Source organism: Mercurialis annua, linkage group LG8 (genome assembly GCF_937616625.2).
Source record: "Mercurialis annua linkage group LG8, ddMerAnnu1.2, whole genome shotgun sequence".
NCBI classification, from domain to species: Eukaryota; Viridiplantae; Streptophyta; class Magnoliopsida; order Malpighiales; family Euphorbiaceae; genus Mercurialis; species Mercurialis annua.
This window is the reverse complement of record NC_065577.1, coordinates 2,297,419-2,312,400: the sequence shown is the minus strand read 5'-3', so window position 1 is coordinate 2,312,400 and position 14,982 is coordinate 2,297,419. Positions and strand designations below refer to the sequence as shown.

General features: G+C 34.3%; 1 protein-coding gene across 2 annotated transcripts; it reads left to right on the top strand.

The window, feature by feature from the left end:
- Positions 1-235: 235 nt before the first annotated feature.
- Positions 236-14,052, top strand: LOC126659650 (pre-mRNA-processing protein 40A-like). Of its 2 annotated transcripts, XR_007635043.1 has the most exons (29): positions 236-456; positions 795-854; positions 954-1,232; positions 1,558-1,755; positions 1,865-1,944; positions 3,602-3,671; positions 5,937-5,989; positions 6,106-6,163; positions 6,257-6,609; positions 6,707-6,770; positions 6,842-6,940; positions 7,026-7,094; positions 7,168-7,245; positions 7,411-7,497; positions 7,575-7,609; positions 7,713-7,818; positions 8,324-8,404; positions 8,486-8,578; positions 8,645-8,698; positions 8,799-8,915; positions 9,053-9,151; positions 10,287-10,334; positions 10,414-10,506; positions 11,007-11,114; positions 11,222-11,286; positions 11,516-11,618; positions 12,127-12,420; positions 12,531-13,006; positions 13,484-14,052. XR_007635043.1 is itself a non-coding variant. In XM_050352965.1 (28 exons), the coding sequence occupies exons 2-28, from the start codon at positions 813-815 to the stop codon at positions 12,666-12,668; spliced, it is 2,964 nt and encodes a 987-aa protein (XP_050208922.1). In that variant the 5' UTR covers positions 236-456; positions 795-812; the 3' UTR covers positions 12,669-14,052. The 2 variants fall into 2 exon arrangements, 1 of the variants encoding a protein (XP_050208922.1); XM_050352965.1 differs by having other exon boundaries at positions 12,531-14,052.
- The last annotated feature ends 930 nt before the right edge of the window (positions 14,053-14,982 follow it).

Below are 14,982 nucleotides of genomic sequence, written 5' to 3'. Positions count from 1 at the left end.
TCATTTGCATCTTTTGTCGATCACGGCCAAATTTTATATATACGTCTAAATTTTAAAAATATTAATATGAACTTTTTTCCGCAATTGATTAAAATAAAAAAACTTTGATTTAATTAATGAAATTTAAAATTTTAGTTATAATTGTAAAAAAGCTTTCAGATCAAACATAATTGTAAAGACTAAATTTTTTGACCTTAATTTATAAAAAACGCAAATAATATGAATTTAAAAAATATACTAGGTATTTTCCCAATTTTTGGAGAGATCATTCATGGTCTTCGTCTTTTATTTCTTCAGTTTCTTGTGACTTATTAAAGAAACGAAGGTACCCAAAATTAATTCTTTTTCAGCTACCAATTGAAATCACAAAACCAGCAAGAATAAAGCTTCTGAATTTCCCAATTTGAGGGTTTAAACGACGAGAAAAAAAGTTAAAGAAAATACAATTTTCTGAAGGTATGATTTTTTTTTCTTCACTCTTTAGCTAATTTTTTAATTTGTTGCAAAATGGTACAATTTAAGCTCCATTGTTGGAATTTGTTGTTGAATTAATTGTGGAATATTTTGAAAAGTTTTATTTTTCTAGGTTTAGAATGTTGAGAGATTATTAGGGTTGTAGAATTTAGTTGCAGTTTTTAGGGTTTTGTTGAGTTTCTGTTCATGTTTAATTGAGTTTTGGATTCATAGTTATAGAAATTATGTGGTTCTTCAGTAAAATTTAGAGTGAGCTTGAATTACCTATGCCAGCAATGCCCTGTATCTCATGCTGATTGAATTTTTATTTTGTGCAAAAGCCTCCTCTAGCTGGCTCCATGGATCCTCCTCGAAATTTCGTTCCGCCGATGCATATGCAAGTAATATATATCTTATCAATCAATGCTTTTATGATTTTACTCCAATCACTTGAATTAGATACTGATAAACTAAACTTCCTCCATCAATTATTTCTGCAGTTCCGACCAGTTGTTCCGGCTCAGCAGTCACAGCAGTTCATGCCTATGGCTTCTCCACATTTCCAGCCCGTTGGCCGAGGTGTCCCTATGATGCATCCTGGGTTGCCTTCTCAACCACCACACTCACAGTTTCCTCCGTCAGTACAGCAATTGCCTGCTAGGCCTGGACAACCGGGCCTGGGTCAACCACCATCACAGGTTATTCCTAGTATTCCAGCTCCAATCAACTATATGCCTGGTTTAGGTGGCCCAGGAGCACCTCTCCCTTCTCCATATTCGGTAAGACAGTGACTGGCCTTGAAAGTTAAGGGTCTGTTCGGTTCAAATGAATTTCTACAAGATATGTGTTTGGTTCAAATGGATTTTCACAATTTAAATTTGCATTTACACTCCAAATACAATATTCAATTTATTTCATTTCATTTAAAATTAGTTCTATATTTAGAATTCGGGATACCTTACACAAAAATTCATTTTCAAATGATGTTCATATAGAATGTATTTAGAAATGAAAGGAATTTTACACTAGAATTTAACCAAATAATACCTAAGTATTATGGTTAGTTTATTTATCCTTCACTAACGCAATAATGATCTTTTTCAGTTTGTGCAGTCATCTTATGTGCAACCCCCAGTAGCTTTTAATAATGTACCTCAGTACCAGTCAGTTTCTCAAATGCACGCACCAAATATTCCTGCTGGAGGGCAGGCGTCATCGTCGTCTATATATCAAATTTCTGCTCCTGTTACTCCTTTGCAGGTCAATGGTGAACAATCTTCGGTTGCCCCTGCTGCTGTTCTGGTTGAAATATCTCTTTCTTGTTATTTCACTGCTATGTTATTATCTTTGCCCTTTCGTTCAGTAGGAGTTAATTTTAAAATTTGTTAAACCGTTGGCATTAAATTCACAGACAACAGGTGTTCATCCCATTAAGCCCACTGTAGAGACCACGACAGACTGGAAAGAACATAATGCTGCTAATGGAAGGAGGTATGTATGATTTGGTTAGGTTCTCCCTATCTAAGGTGTTTGATATATACTAAGTTTTTCTGTAGCAGTGTTTCCAATTGTAGGGTGGATTATATTACTCATGGACAATCTAAAAGTCCATTCATGTTATAAATGATAAGTGTTACGAGCATTTCAACTTTATTTTGACAGAGCAAAGGCATCTATCTTAATGTGGCATTTTTTTCTTATCTAGATTGCCTTTGCTTCCCCATCTTTCTCTCATGCATATTTAAAGGTTTTCTGACCCTCTGATATGGTTTAAATGTTGAGTAGGAGAGTTGACTGTACATAACTAATTGTATTTGAGCATATTTAATTATGATTTAATTGACGCCTTGGCACTGGTATTTTCATGTCTCCTCCATAATGGACAATACCTTAGAAATTATGCTCTGCTATAGCTTAAAAAAGTTGGGCGTGTCCTAAAAGCTTAAATGATAGTAATGTATTTGGTTAGACTTGAATGTAACTTGTTTTATTGCCTTTCTGACATGGTTAGTAACATAGGTTGCTTATCAAGTAAAAAAATAGTGACAAGAGAAAACTGCTAACTAATGGGCTGTGCATTGCTTACTTGTCTGTGAAAACCTGGCATTGTCAAGTAATATCCAATATCAATACCTCAAATAATGTCAGCCCTTTTGATATATATGGTTCCCACTCCTAATGTATGGTATCTGTACTATTTATTTTTATCTTCACTGTTGTTACTTTTCATGATGCTCATAACTCAACTGTGATAATGCATTTCTCTTGATGCCATGCACTTTTTTATCATTATCACGAGCATGGCTGTAGGCTGTTGGTTATTAACTAATGATGTAGTGCAAAATGCATCAGTTCATTCAGCATTCTGTGCTATTCCTCATAGTTATCAGAGGCGTGCCTCAGGCAAGAGGCCCCTCAGGCAATGGCTGAGGGGCCTCTCTTGCCTAGAGGCGGGCGATAGAGGCGCGCGCCTCTGTTCACAACAAGTCTGTTTTATTTCTCTTTTTTAAACTAAACCTTAATTTGACCTAATAACTGTTAAATGAGTTCTATTGAAAATTAAACTCTTTAAAAAGGTCAGCTAGGCAGCAGCCACCTAAAAAATATTTAACCTAATTACTTAAATTGTACTCTTTTTAAATCACGCCTCACGAGCAAAAATAGAACAAATAAAGCTAACATCTCACTTCGAGTTCAAGACGTATTTTTTTAATTAGAATTTAAAATTATGATTATGGTACTTTAAAGTTTTTAATTTATACTTAAAAAACTTTTAAAATACATAGGGTTTATAATCATGGTACTTTATATATATGTATATATATACATATATATATATATATATATGTATATGTATATATATATATATATATATATATATGTATATGTATATATATACACATAATTTTCTCTATATGCGCCTTTTCTCCAAAACGCGGGCACCTTAGGACCCCTCGTCGCCTCAGGTCTCATTTTGCCAACTATGCTATTCCTGATCAAGAGGCACATCTACTTGTCTTTTCTTAGCATCTTTTTATTATGTTCTCATTATGTTTGAAAATGAATGCGCCTTTTATAATGAATTGATATTCAAAGAGTTTTGGTAAATATTTTTTTCCTGAATCTACTTCTCTTTGCATGATGTCAGGTATTATTACAATAAGAGGACAAGACAATCTAGTTGGGAAAAGCCTTTAGAGCTGATGACACCAGTTGAGGTGAGGTCATTTTAATAATATTGTCTAGCCTCTTAACTTCAAACTTTGTAACCAGCAGCTTAATCTGTGATTTTATATGTTTCACTCTGCATTTTAAACATGATTGCATTATGCTTCCTCACATTCAAATTTCTTGTTACTTGTTCCCACCTGGTCTGTTAATGCATGGGCAGATTTATACAAGCCTAAAGAGTAAAGCTGCCACATCAGCTATTTTGTTAAGGTCCAGATTTTCCCCAAGCAAGTAACATTTGCTTTTGGATATTAATATCTTGTTGAGGTGGTTGTATAAGATTGGTTGATTGGATTGTCAAATACTTACCCTTTCCAGTTGCTCTTGATTGAAACTGTGTCTCTAGGGGTGGAGCTGGGATCTTAAACTTGGAAGGGGCATAATGGATTAAATTCGTAAAATATTAGTCTGCTCATTTGGGTTTGTACTTTGTACCCAGGATATAACTTCATTTTTGGTTTGTTCCTTTTCCTAATTTTTCTGTTTCCAAGTCTGCACATGCCTGGCACTGACTGGCAATATATTGAAAATCTGGTTATTATGTAGTATCTAATACTGTTGTAGAAAGAAAATCTATCTTTGTTGTTGCGTAGTATGGTAGAAGAAAATCTTATTACCACATTTCTAGGTTGGCAGATGCTTGTGATTTATTTAGATGCTTTACTATCACATACTGTCTTCACTAATTCTTCTTTAATTACTACTTATGCACTCATGAAGCACTCTTAGAAGGTATGTGTTTACAAGGTTCTAGACAATTTGTTTTCTGTTGATATCTTTTATGTAGTAGGCTTAAGTGGTATATGCATTCCTAAAATTCTACATTGAATTTCTGTTATATCCAAACATGCCTCGCATGATTCCATAGCTTGAAAAAGGTGCTTACAGGTACTTGCTGTGCTACACTATTGAGAGGTAGGATATGCTGTGGTCTTTGCTGCTTGCACTGCCTACTTTATCCTTGAATGTTAGTAATTTCCGTCATCTGTGTTATTCATTGATTCAAGCGTTTTCTTTATCCTGTGTTAAACACCATAAGGGTGCATCTGGTAGGGGTCCAACAACTTGAAAACTCAGCACCTTAATTTTTGCACATGCTTGGTACAGAATGGGATGCATGCAACTTTCAAAAGGTTAAATTTTAACACCAAAATGGAGGTTAAACATTAATCCTCCGTATAGATGAGTAATGGGGAGTAAAGGTCTCACTATGTGATTGTTTGTTTATTTTTTATTTATGATTAATATTTTTTCCTGTTTATCTTTTATATTGTTTAATTAAATACTTATAAGAAGTGGGACATGTATATACAAGTTATTTGTTTAACTTCTATCAAGCAAATATAATTTCTATTCTTAAACAAATTCTTCACCATCTTATCATTTATCCCTTCAATGGTACCCCTTTAAATTTTGACTCCATATTTTACACCCATCTAAGTGAACGTCCATTATGAAGTCTTAGATTTATAACAATCCTTGCATTCAGATTCAGTTCAAAAATTATGATTCTGGCCATGGCATGTAAGTTGCTGTTGATTTCCCTAGCTCCTAGAACACAAGTATTATTCCTGCTCCTCTAGTAAATGCACAACAATAGTTTTAGAGTTTTCTTTGTTCTATTTTTCAAAGCTAGATTCTATGCACATAAATAGTTTAAGTGACGAGTTGTGCGTTTTGTCAAAAATACTTGAAGCATGTTTGGGCTTGTGGTTCAAATTGGAAAACCAGTCTTGGCATAAAAAAAGCAGCTTTCTGGCTCTTTTGTTGAATTATCTCAGATTTTAGAGAAGCATAAGAATGGATGTTCATAAGTTCCTGGTATTTGGTTTCTTTTATTTAGTCATAAATCTTTGTTGCATGCAAAGAAGCTTAGTGACGGAGCAATAGTAATTATGTGTATTTTTTCTTCACTTTCTGAGTTCTGGTCTACTACAATAGTTTTGAGATCATTTCTGGCTCAGCCTTTTCCCTGTTGTTTGGCTTTTGGATCCGGAAGTGTATTTATGTCCTAATATGTATTAATCCCAGTAAAATTATTTAATTTCTTGCATATGATTTTATTACATTTAGCAACAAATTCTGTCCGATTTGTGATCGTATTTTGACATAGTAATCTTTCAGTTCTTCTATTTATGCAGTCTGACTATGTTGTCTTTGGGATTTTGACTATAAATAATCTTATTATATTCAAATATACCGTATATCAGTTAAGAGTATCTCTATTCATCTTGTTTCTCTTACCATGACAGAGAGCAGATGCATCAACTGACTGGAAGGAATTCACCAGTCCTGAGGGAAAAACGTGCGTGATTAATTAGGGAAATATATTCATGTGCTGACTTCTTGAGGATCTTTTTACTTATAAGTCATTGAAGCATTTCTAATGATGTCATTTGGCTGTTCATTATTCTCATGTAGGTATTACTTCAATAAAATTACCAAGCAGTCGAAATGGGAAATCCCTGAAGAATTGCAGGTTTCCTTTGATAGACCTGTTTGTAGGTTGTTTAAAAGTTTATATGCTGTTTTTAGATTTCTTACTTGCATTCAATAAACCCTCTGCTTTTAGTTGGCCCGCAAGCGAGCTGATGAGGCTGCTGCAGTGGAAACACAGACTGAATCCTTGGAAAATTCTCATGCCCGGGCTTCTGTTTCTCCATCTGTGAATAAAACTCCATCTATGGCAGCTGCTTCAGCTTTAACAGCTCAAGGGACACCCTCGAGTCCAGTTCCAGTCACCCCTGTTGCTGCTGCTGGTAATTTGCAATCTCAGCCAGCTTCTGAATCATCAGCCTTACCTGTTACGGTATCTTCTGTAACAAGCAACTCAGAAGAAGTTCAGATGACTGAGAATATTGCTTCTAATGTTTCTGGAAGCTCTGAAATTACTGCCACTGCGGCTGATACCTCAATTTCACCAATGTACTTTGTTCTTAAAGTTATTGCTCTCTTAGTATTGTCCAACTTTGTTTGATAGTTTAAGTGACATAGTGTGTTATTTATGGTATTAATTTCTCAGGAAAAACTCCAGCAGTCAAGATGATCCTAGTTCTAAAAACAAAGCTACTGCACTTGATAAAGAGGTTTCTATTTTTTGTCTGGTTAACTATGAATATCGGGACTTGCTTTACTAGCTATTTGATGTGGTTAACAGGGAGCCGCAAAAGGTGCAGCAGCAACTGAAAAAACTGACAGTTTTTTCTTGGAAGAAAATACCGTTGCTCATGAGTCAGTAACTTATGCTGATAAGCTGGTGTGTTGTCCATACTCCAGTATTGTTATGGCTTTCTTTTGGCCATCATTATCATCTTGATCTTACTATGTTCATTCCTTCTTAGGAGGCGAAGGATGCATTTAAAGCACTTTTGGACTCTGCAAATGTTGGGTCCGACTGGAGCTGGGACCAGGTAGTTCCATACTGATGTGTAATTGTGTATTTTCACTTCTAGGAGCATCTGACTTTTCTGCTGACTGTGTCAGGCCATGAGAGTGATAATTAATGACAGAAGATATGGTGCACTGAGAACACTTGGAGAGCGGAAGCAAGCATTTAATGAGGTTGTTTTCACTTTTATCAACTCAATTGTGGTTCATCATGATGGTCGATCTAAATCAGTTTTGGGCATTATTTTTCGTTTTATTTCTTTCTGGAGCCAGTACCGAGCTATTTATTCTGACTGTTTTCAATATGGAATTTATTTAGATATTGATTTTATTTTGCAGTTCTTGGGCCAAAAGAAAAAACAGGAAGCAGAAGAAAGGCGGAGTAAGAATAAAAAAGCAAGAGAAGAATTCAAGAATATGCTAGAAGTGAGTTTTTTTTTATAGGGATCTTTTATCCATTGTGCTCAAATAATTTAAGAGTATTCTTTTACCTTTCTTTACAGGAATCTAGAGAGCTGACATCAACCACAAGATGGAGGTTTGTACTTTCTGATTTTAGTTCAATTTTCAAGTTTTTTTTGGTGAATGGTTGCTTGTGTTCATAATAACATATGTATTCGAATGCCAAATTTACCATTCAGCAAAGCAGTAACATTATTTGAAGATGACGATCGTTTTAAAGATGTTGAACGAGAAAGAGATCGCAAAGATCTATTTGATACTTTCTTGAAGGAACTTGGAGAAAAGGTAAAGACTTAACTTGACTTTGTACTCGTATTTCTAGAATTTTTTATGCATACAATAAATTTAAACCAAAAAGTGTAGATGTGTTAGGTTTCCTTTTCTTTCCTGATGGTGCTTGGAGTATATATTTTGCTATGTGATCATTGTAGCATGATTTGATATCTTTTCTCATTTGTCCCACACTTGATGTTGCTCACTACTGTTACATGTTCTTAACAACATAAGTATTGTACTGTCTTCCTGAATTGTGATGTTCTGTGAATCAGAGATTTGATGAAAACTGGGAGATTTGAGACTGAAATTAGTATCTTTATTATTCACTTTTGAGATTGTCAGTGTGCTGAAGTGGTAATCAGAAGTTTAGAATCTAATTTTAACATTAACATGCTTGGCATTCTCTTCTTTTAAGGGCAATGGTTAAACCTTATTGACAGTGTAGGAAGCTTTATCCCAATGATTGAATATTTAAGCTTGTATGCTTTGGGTTTTAAACTTGATATGTGGTTAGGAACGAGCAAAGTCGCAGGAAGAGCGCAAGAGGAATATTGCTGAGTATAGGCAGTTTCTAGAATCTTGTGACTTCATTAAGGTATCTTCTTGGGAGCTTGTGAACTGTGATTTGCTTTTGTGGGTCTACTTCTGTAAAATTTGACTCTGTCATTCTATCCAGGCAAGCACCCAGTGGCGAAAAGTTCAAGAGCGATTGGAGGCAGATGAAAGGTGTTCTCGTCTCGAAAAAATTGATCGTCTTGAAATTTTTCAGGTAGTCTTTAATTACGACTGATAACCTTCAAATTTTCTTTGAGCTAATTTCAATGCAACTTTTCAGGATTATTTACATGATTTGGACAAGGAAGAGGAAGAGCAAAGGAAGATCCAGAAGGTGTAACTGGTGTCTAGATTCCTACGTGGCAAATAATCCTCCATCTTGCTGATTATGTACTTACCTAAAAAATTTAAACTTTTTCTTTTCTTCATATTAGGAAGAACAGAGAAAGGCAGAGCGTAAAAATCGTGATGAGTTTCGCATGCTATTAGAAGAACATGTTGCTGCAGGAACGGTGACAGCTAAAACTCACTGGCGTGATTATTACTTGAAGGTTTGTATCCAGAACTCCACTTTGAATTTTTTGTGTGGTGGGATTAATGTTAGCCCAAGTCAGAATCTGCTATTGTGAGTGCTCTAACAGTAATCATTTCTTTTGTTTCTGTTATTTTGAATTTATTAACCGTTCAGGTTAAAGATTTACCTGCATATTTGGCTGTTGCATCGAACACCTCCGGTTCTACTCCAAAAGATTTGTTTGAAGATGTCTTGGAGGAGCTTGATAAACAGGTATTTTGAAATTTCTACAAAGTCTTATTTTTGCCGCATGGCCTTAGAAATTATTTATAGGGTCAATATTTCCGTACACTTGGTGTTGATACGCTTTATCCATACTATTTTATTTTCAGCTTTGTTTGTGCCTGAACGTTCTCGTTCTATCCTGTATTGGGACTCATCATGATCATTAGTTTTGCCTTTTTATATTAGTTATAGTAAGCAGCTTTTGATTTTATGCTGATCAGGCAGGTCATTCTTACCTGCACTCTCCAGTAGTTCCCATATTTATTTTGTAGTTCATTAATCTAAATAGACATCGCAATGGCCGCTCATTCAAAAAATCTATGTTTTTCTGTGCATTTAATCTTGATTGTTGGATCAACACTAAGATATCCACTATAAATTCGGGCTGGCAGGGTCAAATTCATAAGTATGGCCTCCTTGCAGTGGAGGGGGAAGGCCAAAATATTCCAAGGCCTGCAATGTTAAAATTATGATCAAATTACTTAGAGGCCCTTGAGGTATACCATAATTAACAGTTTAGTACCTCTTGTTTCAAAAGTCTACTTAATGGTCCCTCAGTTTTGATTCCGTTAGTTGAGAGATCCTTTTGTTAATTTGAGGGACCAGATCGTTTAACGGATTAAAACTCGGGTACTAAATCGTTTAAAAATGAGGGACCAAATCGTTTAATAAAATTAAAAGTGAGACCAAATCGTTCACAAAACTAAAGGTGGGGTACCAAATCGTTTGAAAATAAGTGTCGAAATCAACGGAGGGACCTAATAGTTAACGGAATTAAAACTGAAGGACCATTAAGTAAACTTTTGAAACAAGAGGTACCAAACTGCTAATTATGGTATACCTCAGGGACCTTAGTGTAATTTGTTCTAAAATTATTGTGCTGAGGACACTTATTTTCTCTGTTTGCTCAGGCCGTTGAATTTGCTTTCAATTAGAGAAACAAGGCTTACATACTGTGCGCTGATGTCCATTATTTATTTGCTGGTTTTTAATTGTTTCGCACCTCAATTATATTTGCTGATGCCACTATATTTGCACTTTAATGTTATTGATCCTTTTTGGTTGCTGGTGGGATTTTTGTGAGAGACTCTGATGGTACTTGTGCGAACTTTGTTTTTAACAGTATCATGAAGACAAAACTCGGATAAAGGATGCTGTGAAGTTGAAAAAGGTAAAATTTCTATATGCAATAGTATCCTATTACCTATATCAGTAGTCTCTGGATGCCTTATTTGCTGGTAAGTTCTCAGGTAGCTATGGCATCAACCTGGACAATTGATGATCTTAAAGCTGCAATCATGGAGGATCTCAGCTCACCACCTATATCAGATGTAAATCTAAAGGTACTCTATTTCCTTATCTATTTGATCATTAAATTAATCCTGTCTCTTTAGCTTCATTAAATGGATTGTTTTAAATACTGGTAAAATTCTTTTGCACCCACCTTTCACTGGCTTATGTTCGTAAGAAGTTACTAATATATTTTAGTTATTAGTTGCTACTTGAAAAAGGAAAACTATCAAAAGAACAAAAACAGAACAAAAGGAGAAGATAAAAAATAAAAGAAATAAGGAAAAAGAGTTGAGAATCGAGGAGAGGGAAAAGGAAGGTGGAAGGTTTAGGACCTTGGGTTGGGGGGAATTGGGTTCCTGAAGTGAATTATCTAAGAAATCCATCATTTGTGCTTATATGTGAGTAAAATTTTCTGAACATGGTCCGATTTCAGGAGAGGACAGTGGAGCAGATTTCATGACAATGTTGTTATTGCATTTTCTTTAAATATAGTACTCATTTTGTCATCTTAGGTACCGTACCATAATTTTGTTGTTATGCCTCTTTGTAGATAATATTTGATGAATTGCTGGATAGAACCAAGGAGAAGGAAGAGAAAGAAGCAAAGAAGCGTAAACGTCTTGCAGATGACTTTCTTAATTTGTTGCATTCTATCAAGGTGTATCATTGGTGTTAAATGCACTTGATTTAAATTATTTTGGGAAGTTAGGATTAATTTAGATGTATTCTTCCTAACCATCCGCGTCATTGTTGCCTCATTTACAGGATATAACTGAATCTTCAAAGTGGGAGGATTGTAAAGAACTTTTCGAAGGTAGCCGAGAGTACAGGTATTTGATTATTAAGTTTGGAATGATGATGCAGTCATAAGGCTGTCATAATTTTATGATTAGTTCTATTATTTTGATTTTTATTGTTGCTGTTGTTATTTATTTTTATATATAATTATAGTAGGGGGAAGAAAGAAGAACAGTTGAGGAAAAGATTTTGATATTTCTTCCTGTCACGTATATTGTTTTGTCTATCTGTAATCTAATTTTATTGTGCGCCGACATGTAGTTTAATTACTGAAGTGAGTATCTGCAAGGATATATTTGAGGAATATATAGATCAACTGAAAGAACATGCAAAGGAGAATGAGAGGAAACGTAAGGAGGAAAAGGTATTTACTTAATTTCACATGTTCCTAAACGATTCTCCGCACGAGTATTTTCACCTACCTATATATGGTTACAATTAGATGAAAATGTAATATTTCCATGGCTAATCTCTCAAAACTATCCAACCTTTTCGATTTTTTTCATTCAAAAACGTCAGTTTACCCTAATTTTGATAAGTACATTTCAATTGTAGCCAAATAGGCATATATATGACCAAATCATTTTTTTTTCAATTTAAAGATACTTTAGAAATTAGGCTACAATTGATGGAAATAAAAGGTTGGTCATAAATGAAAAAAAAACAACTAAAATGCCCGTCCTTTTTTTTGTGTAAAAATCGAGTAATTGGCTATAATTGTAATTTACTTCTCATAATTTGGCCAATATTAGACCATAAATAAAAAAGTCAAAAAGGTTGGGTTTTTCTGAGTCATTAGGCAATATTTCCATGATGCATGCAATTACAAAAGTGGATAGCAAGGCTAAAAGTTTTTGGTTTTTATATTATAGGCAAAAAAGGAAAAAGAGAGAGAGGAACGGGACAAAAGAAAGTCTAAGCACAGAAGAGAAAAAGAAAGAGGACATGAACGGGACAAGGAGCACATAGAGAAGGAAGACGAAGATGCCGAAAATGCTGATATAACTGACTTTCATCTCAGTAATGATAGCAAAAGATCAGCAAATGACAGTAACAAGAGACAAAGGAAGAGGCATAGCGATACTGCAGATGATCCAAATGAGATAGAGAAAGATAGGTCTAAGAGTTCTCATAGACATAGTAATGACCACAAAAAATCTAAACGGGTATGCCGAGTTTAATTTCCGTGTCTTGTCTAACATGGTCGACTGTTTCACGAAGTTTATTGGCTGGTCTATTCATTTTAAACATTAAAATAGTTACATAAATGATGCAGCATGCCTCCGGTCACGATTCAGATGGTGAAAGCAGGCATAAGAGACATAGGAGAGACCATCGAAATGGTTCTCGTAGAAATGGAGATTACGAGGAGCTTGAAGATGGGGAATTTGGCGAGGATGGGGAAACTCGGTAGTTATGTCGTCCTACAGGTTGCTTCTTTCCTTCAATGCTTATATGTGTTGGAAGATATCGGTTTTCTGTAGTATATTGATTACAGTTTCAGCTGATTGTATTATGATTATCTACTTGCAATGGTTTTTACTTAATTTAGCCATAACCCCATGTAGCACTAACAGGAGTTTTTGGGTAATTTTTTAAGAAACGTCCCATTGCATGTATTATTTCCTTTATGAGTTTACGGTAGCACAATCTTTCTGTGTTTTATATATTCAGGATCCTTCTATATTTGTCCCCACCTGTTAAGATTTTGTCAGTTAGGAGTTGGAACATAAAGTAGATATGATACTCAGGGTATGTAAACTATCGTCTTATTTTATTTTGATAGCCAAATTTTGATTCGTTTAGTTTTGATTATTAAATTTTAATTTTATTCTAACAGGGGTTCTTCTGGCCAAATATGCATACATGACCATTGATTTCTGCTTTGAAAACTTGTCACGTATGAATAATTTGGCCTTAAAACTTTCCACTGAAATGAAATTATGTATACGTGATAAGTTTTTAGGCAACAAAGTAAATATCGATTGCCAAGTAACAAAAATTAGCAACAATCGATCGGCACTGTTCGTTAAACTTCCATTGAAATGAAATTAAAGTTTAGTAACTAAACTAAAACAAATGAAAGTTTGGTCACCAAATTGAAATAAAGTGATAGTTTGGGTATCTTGAGAAAATAACGTTTTGGTAATCATTATTCTTGACAGTATGCTATTTTACCTTTTGCTCTATGATTCTGCTATGTTTATTGGATTGACATGTTCTTGCAAGAAATGAGGCCTGATTTTCATGACAAACAACATTTGGGGAATCAGTGTATGCAAAGGAACTGCCTATACCATTTTGATCCTCGCCGGAGTTTCAGTTAAGAATTTTCTGGTGGTTATAATGAGCAAATGAACTGGTATCGTATTTGCTCGAGGATTTTTTTTGGTGCGGAAAATCCTCTTGTTCAAGCTTCTTGATGGTCTCTTTGGGTGGTAGTGCGGCATCGTCCTTGTTTTCGGAGATGCTCCCATAGCTTTTTGGATGAAGCAGCAGCCATTGAAATCCTGCAAAGTTTATTGTTATATCCGGAGAAGATGAGCTTCAGGTTGGTGGGTATATGAAGTTTTAACATATACAGGTGATGTATTGTTTGGAAGACTTAAGTAGCTCAGCTAAGCAGGTTTGAGACTGACAATTTTAGACACGACAGAAAAAACACTGAATTAAGCAAATTTAAATTGCATATAAATGTGTTTGTGTCGTAAACAAGTTAATATGTTTACGGCACACTTAATTTCATATCTAAATGAATAAAACATGATCTAATAATCTATTTAAACATGATTTTTATATACTTTTTAAATGTTACATAGTCTAAGTTTTAGATGTTTGTTAAATTCTCAACTGTTGTACAGTTGTTTGCATTATATATTAATATTATGTTGCTTATCTTCATAGATGTTCATGAATTTATTTGTGTTATTAAATAAATTCATATAATATACATATAATTAGATGATTTTAAATGTATGTTACGTTAAATAAATTTCATTAATTGTATGCATACTTGTGTAATTTATTTAAAAAAACATGTGCTTGAATTTTACATCTTAAATAGAATTTTTAATTGTGCAATATTGGTATTTCGACTATTTGTTTTGCAAAGATAGGTCGGCCTGATATAACTCACATGTACAAATTGCAATTTAAGCAATTAGTAAATTTTAGTGCATCCATTTTTCTATGTATGGAAAATACACAATCTTACAAGATCACGTCCTTAATAAAATGATACGGAGTGTTCGATGATCTTTTCTTTTATTAGGTTTGTTTTAGTTACAGGCGAGTTTTGACTTGTACAATTAATTAATTTTCAATGTAGATTCTGAAGAGTCCGACCTGAGTTGATTCCAGATCGAATTTGAGCTTGCATTTTAAAAATTTAAGGCTATTCAAATTCGTAATAACGCTGATAGTTTATTGAAAGAAACATTCATTATTTCATCAGCAATGATCAAATTATCTAAATTACATTATTGTAATCTAGAAATTTGAACCCTCAATCAATCTTCCTGCTTCCCAAGGTTTAATAAGCTCTTCAGTGTTCGTAACAAAATTCTTAAGATAAATTCCTTTATCTCTAGCATACCAATAACATTTATTATTGTCTAAACATTTGTCAAGCAATCGATCTCTAACATGAAATACTGTAGTAGCAGCATGAGAATTGTTGTCTGGTGCAAAATAACACCAAAAAAGAGTTGTTGCAAACAAATTTGTGC

What these genes read in the sequence shown, in the direction of transcription:
- LOC126659650 (XM_050352965.1), top strand. Translation starts at nt 813, where the DNA reads ATGGATCCTCCTCGAAATTTCGTTCCGCCGATGCATATGCAA. An exon ending in TAACTTATGCTGATAAGCTG is followed by an intron (nt 6,941 to 7,025) that starts GTGTGTTGTCCA and finishes ATTCCTTCTTAG; the next exon opens with GAGGCGAAGGATGCATTTAA. An exon ending in AGCAAAGGAAGATCCAGAAG is followed by an intron (nt 8,699 to 8,798) that starts GTGTAACTGGTG and finishes TCTTCATATTAG; the next exon opens with GAAGAACAGAGAAAGGCAGA.